At 42.2% G+C, this 6,043-nt stretch overlaps 1 protein-coding gene across 1 annotated transcript in view; it reads left to right on the plus strand.

Annotated features, from left to right (window-relative positions):
* The window catches only part of akt1 (AKT serine/threonine kinase 1), a 29,677-nt gene extending 26,185 nt beyond the window's left edge, over positions 1 to 3,492 (plus strand). The window contains exons 11-14 of the mRNA XM_086181865.1: positions 95 to 309; positions 404 to 491; positions 583 to 685; positions 1,811 to 3,492. Of these exons, the coding sequence (XP_086037991.1) occupies positions 95 to 309; positions 404 to 491; positions 583 to 685; positions 1,811 to 1,890 (486 nt within the window). The 3' untranslated portion in view covers positions 1,891 to 3,492. The remainder of the gene's footprint in view (positions 1 to 94; positions 310 to 403; positions 492 to 582; positions 686 to 1,810) is intronic.
* The last annotated feature ends 2,551 nt before the right edge of the window (positions 3,493 to 6,043 follow it).

A 6,043-nucleotide genomic window follows, 5' to 3' on the forward strand; every position in this document is an offset into this window, starting at 1 on the left:
AATCATCAAATAACAAAATTGAGTTATGTATTTCTGGTATGCACTGAGAACATCCTCTCGAAAATGACCTTCATACCCTTCAACCCCTTCATAGGTACTAGAAGACAACGATTATGGCCGTGCGGTGGACTGGTGGGGTCTGGGGGTGGTGATGTATGAGATGATGTGTGGCAGACTGCCTTTCTACAACCAGGACCACGAGAAGCTTTTCGAGCTCATCCTCATGGAAGACATCCGCTTCCCCCGGACACTCGGTCCTGAGGCGCGCTCACTGCTCTCCGGACTCCTCAAGAAAGACCCGATGCAGAGGTGAGACTGCAGAGTAAAACCTTTTGTGACAAAATAACTGAAATAAGCTTGTTTTTCTCATCATAACACATGTTGATATCCTCGGATTTTCCAGGTTAGGTGGCGGTCCTGACGACGCCAAGGAAATCATGCAGCACAAGTTCTTTGCTGGGATTGAATGGCAAGACGTTTATGAGAAGAAGGTTCGTTTGAAAGATGTTGGTATCGCATGGCGACTGTCACTGTGAATAAACGTGAGTTGTGTTAATGTTTGTGTCGTTTCCCTTCAAACAGCTGGTCCCGCCATTTAAACCCCAAGTTACCTCGGAGACGGACACGCGATATTTCGATGAAGAGTTCACAGCACAGACCATCACTATAACGCCACCTGGACAAGGTAACAAAGATAACGCCAGAGTGTTTGCTGCCATGGAGGTAGAGTTTGACAAGAACAACTTGATTTATAATTTAAGTGTAAGAGTGAAGTTAAGGAATTTGATGTCTGTCTTGTTTGACAGGACCCCCCCCCCCACACACACACACACACACACACACACACACACACACCACCACCACCACCCAGAATAAGCGCCTTCAATGAGGAAGCTGCATTTTGTAGTTTTTTTTTCATTTAAAGCCATCACACGTGAGAGAATTTCCAATGAATTTAACTTCAGAGGTTAAATGTCTTCTTTTTCCTATGGAATTTTGTAGTACATTCTTCTGAAGGGTTCATCCAGCTCCCTTGAGAGTAGGCTGCCCTCTGCTGGTGATACAGCAGCACTAAACCAAAGTTTTCTCCTCTCAAAGTCATCCAGCGCATGGGAGCGACTGCGAGTGTTCTGATGCAGAGATTAGACAACACATATTCAGAGCTGAGATGGATTAAGTTGGTTTTATTTTTGATTTTGGGGTGATTTGAGATGAGACACTCACACACATATTTTACTAAATATGAATAGTGAGGAAAGCGTGTTGGTGGGGAATTCTTATATCTACATTTATTTTCTTCTGAAAAGACCCTCATTTTCATTGAGATATACACTTTTTAAGGGGAGAAATGGGTTTTAATTTTACCAAATAAATCCAAATAATCTGACTCTGAAAATGCTTATCTCTTACCTTCAGCAATAGTCATTCATACCTATTCTGCTCTGGAACTCATCTAGCATCAAGTTCTGTGTAGTGTTGTATATTCTATTATTGCCTCACTGCAGATATTCTGGAGAGTAAAAAGAGAAACTGATGAAAGAAGGTCTGATGTTATCATGTAAATTTGAGTAAATTAAAAACCTCATCAAAGATAAACTGGAGGTTAATTCTCTCCCAAGGTGAACTCTGCCAAACCCGGTTGCATTTTGATCAAAATAACCTTAGATTTTATTTAAACCAACTGACCGAGCAAACGGCACCGACCAAATTCCAAGTCCAGTAGTCTTCCAGCTGGTCCTTGACATAATTCAGGTAGATGAGTGTGTCGCGCTGCACATTCCATCACTTCCTCTCCTCTCTCCATCCCTAGATGACAGCATGGAGTCCTTCGACAGCGAGCGAAGACCCCACTTCCCCCAGTTTTCCTACTCCGCCAGCGGGACAGCCTAAGCGACTCTCCTACATTCCTCTGGCCTCGCCGCCTCCCCTCTCCCCACCCGACTGCACTCTCTAAAGAGACTGGGGCCGCCGCCACCGCCTCATCCTCCCAAGCATTGTCTGCAGATGCCGTTGGTGGATGTAACCTCCCAATCTCCCACTTGTATTTGACAGGAAGGAGGAAACACAAGACAAAACAAATAGAGCTGTGGTTGTTGTGTGTGCGTGTGTGCGTGCGTGCGTGCGTGCGCATATGTGTGTGTGTGTATGTGTGTGTGTGTGGCCGCAGAGAGAGTTAACACTATCCTGCATTTCCTGGTTGTTATGGTGTATACAGAGCAGGCATCCATACACCATGACCAACAGGGAAATGCAGTTATGTTATGCACAAATTAGGCCACTGCTATGAATTTTGAAAAGGGCCATTTTGTATTGAAAATCTATGATTGACAAGCATTTCAAGTAGTACTAGAAAAACTGTGGACCAAAAACATCATGTGGGCAAAGAGCTGTTTTGTTTGTTGATGTTTTCCTCTCCAAGATTAATCCAGAATACCATTCAGACCAAGACTTCAAGACCTTCTCTGGCTTCAAACGTGAATGTACCGTCTCAAATAAAGTCCATCTTTCTGCATACTTCCCTGCTGTTGTAACACATGGCTGATTCTCCTTAGACTGAAGCTTCCGGATGGGATTCTTATGATGCAAACACATCAGTCCGCTAATATTATTATGCAACACCGCAACGAGTGATGAATCAATTGTGCAATACAGTCTGGTAAGAGGAATACCGGACATGCTGAGTGATTCATCATTAAGGTTGAAGCTGGCGAACTGTTTGCAAACAGAGAATCCCTAATTTCCTGTTTTAGATATTTGAAAACCCTCCTCCAGCTCCCTGATGTAAGTGCTTCTAGCTCCGGTTGTCTCTCTCTCTCTCCCTCTCTCTCTCTCTCTCTCTCTCTCTCGCTCGCTCGCTCTCTCTAAAACGCTGTGCAGCATCATTTCCCTCTGACCAGGATCAGCCAGGCGCCCTAGTCCTCGCTGAACCTTCAGAACCTCTTTTTCTCCTTTTTGGGTTTTTCCTCCTTGTACAGTATTGGGTGTTTCGCATCCAGTGCATCACTGCAGCCTCAATGAGGTCACTTAAACATAATACATTTCTTTAGGAAACTGGGCTTCAGGGGAACACACACACGCACGTTCCTTCACATAGTTATTTATATGAGACCAGCATTGACTAAAACGAGTTTTACTGTGCCAATGATAAGCACTTTGCTGCCCCAGAGTGATTGTACCTGGAATCTTATTTGTATTTGTGGTTAGCTTGTTAGCTTAGCTTATTTTATAATGTAAAATCCAAATGTTGTGGATACAAATAAAACAAGAATGACTTGTTTGAATGATTAGTCCCTTTTTACACACGGCTGAGGCTGAACTGAGACTCTTGGGAACTGAGAGGATCCGGAAAAGCTTCTTAAGATGACAGATAATCATTTTTCAAAAGTGCATCATGCGTTATTGAATGTAATGGTTTTTATGATGTTTTCACTTCAATCGTTTGCAAACCTTTTGTTCAATTTTTTTAAAAAAAATCTGTTACTTATTCCTATGCACACTCACCTTTCGCTGTCACCTTCTGAAAATAGGGAAATTCATTTTATACTTTTTATTTTTTATTTCAACTATTTTTTTTTTTGTACCTGCCCTCCCATATTCCTGAGACTGAGGACACCAGCTTTAGTAAACAAATAATATAAACTTTGTACACTGTTTATACTTGTTTCTCTCAAATTGATGAAATAAAAGGTCTTAACAATAAGCTGTATGGACTCGTCTTTTGACATGAGCCGTCAACACATTCATGGTAAAGAATAATGATTAAATGGAATAGTGCCTAGTTAGACCCATGCACACCCTCAGCTTTTTAATAGAGAGCTTTGAGTAATAAGTGGACGGCAGCTACTCTAACAGATATTAATAGAAAGCGACATAAACGGATAAAAATAAAATTGTTACTTCCTGTTTAACTCTGGTCTGAGATGCGCTTGTGGTTTTGTATGTAACTGTGACCATCATTGTTGCCCTCTATTTACTCATGTATTTCAATTTAAATGTTGTGAATGCTTCTCATGGCCAGTATGTGCCATAAATTTTAGATAAAAATCACATTAAATTAAAGATAACGTTTGTATTATTATATGAACTCATCGATAAGAGCAGACCGTGTATTTATTTATGAACATTAATGTGTGTTTATCACATGCTGTGGATCAAACATGGCTTCGTTTGTGAGAGAAATGACTCTGACCGTGTCTTGGCTGAGCTCTCGGTCTCCACAGGACCGCTCAGGTCCATGTCTGGGACTCTGCAGCTGGTCTGAGACAGGAAAGATGCTCCCCCCGGGCCCTGGGCAGATGGTACAGTCTCTGGAGCAGATGTTGACAGCCAGCGCTCACAGTCTGTCTTCGGCCAGATGCAATGCACGGTCCCACACAGCAAGGCCGAGGTTTGGCCCACAGCGGCGCTCACCTGACAACCAACCTGCTCCTGACTCCAGCTGCACTGCCCAGAACACACCTCGTCGTGGCTGCGGCTCTGCCACAGGCCTCCCCTGGGGGGTGGGGGGTGTAGTGTTGAGCTGCAAGGGGACCGGTGTCACTTTCCTCTCTGCTTGGTGCTTGAGACGGAACATATTTCCTGTCACAATATTGTCTTAAAGTATGAGGCACGGATGTACACTGAAATATCAGACAGTGTTACTCTTGCGTAGAGGCTGTGGTTAGGTGGATCCAGGTCAAGAACACCTAGAAATTACAGTTTAGAGAAGCACATAAATGGAATCCAGTCACTGTTTCATTCATTATTTATTAGATTCACTGTAATTTTCACGTTATTGTCTATCACGTCTAACCCTTGTGGTGTAAAGGATGTGGTGACAGACACTGGAGTAGTGACTGACAGAAAGTGCAGGCTGGTTTTTATGAAGGTGAGCGGTTTTAGTCCAGCGTGACAGAGGTCAAGAAACTGGTTCAACCTGTGACATGGAGGACATGGAGCATAACCTCCACAGCTGAGTACATGTAGACTTTTCTGAGCTAAATAAATGGTACTCTCTTTCTCTTGGTGACAGACATATATAGTAAAACTTTTATATAATGTTCTTGTACACTAATTTATACATGTAATGTGAAGAAAGTCTTCTGTAGCCTCAGTCAGAGAAGTGTTTGACTTTGGGGATCAAAGTTGTCCTCCTGTTTTACTTCCAACAAACACCCACACAGACAAATTACAGCGTTGTTGAAATGTATGAACTTATCCATCACTTTTACTTAAATTTCAAAATCTGCTTACATAAAATAGGCTTATAAACATGAGGATTAAACCTAAACGTGTCAAGGAGGTTCATTTGGACCGGGAGCGCCATCTAGCGATATTGATGATGATTAAACACGTGAACATCAGATGTTTGTTCCAAATCAACGGGCTTCAGGCTCATTTTGCATTGGATTCGACAACTGGAAGTAGGCTGAAATCAAACGGATTTAATTCCCTCTCCACCCTTAACGTTTATTAACAGCAATTATTCAACTTTCTTTGAGTTCTAAAGGCCTTGTTACTCCCTGACATCTGGGCTAATTGATTTGAACTGTTTCAGCAGGTCGTCACACAGAGGCAATTTTCATATTTGCCAAATTTCTCACGTAAACGCTGCTGTGCGTCTCGTCCCGTCCGGCTTTGACGCCGTCAAACAGGATAAACAGAAGTCCCGTCCGCGGCGAACAGATAGACACAAAGATCGTTTATGAATGAGATGATGAGTGACCACTTTGTTTGAGAGTCCGACGTGGTCTGCAAAAAAGTTCTGATTTATTTGTTGTTACATGACTTTTTTTTTTTTGGTTCTAATTAAGCAACAACAACCCCCCCCCCACCCCCCCAGCAAACTATATACACCTTAACATTTACCACCATACTTAAATGAATCATATTGCAACTGCAGAACAGATGAAGATTCATAACTTGAATTGTTATCAATAGAAAATAATAAATCGTGTCCATGAAAGCATCATGGGAATAATTTTTTTTAAAGATAAACAGAATAATACATCTTTACGTATGCATCTGTGTGCACAAATGAAATGACAAAACCTAAAAACAGAAT

The sequence above is a fragment of the Aulostomus chinensis genome, chromosome 17, assembly GCF_037954235.1.
Source record: "Aulostomus chinensis isolate RoL2024-O1b breed Wild chromosome 17, RoL_Achi_v1.0, whole genome shotgun sequence".
Classification (NCBI taxonomy): domain Eukaryota; kingdom Metazoa; phylum Chordata; class Actinopteri; order Syngnathiformes; family Aulostomidae; genus Aulostomus; species Aulostomus chinensis.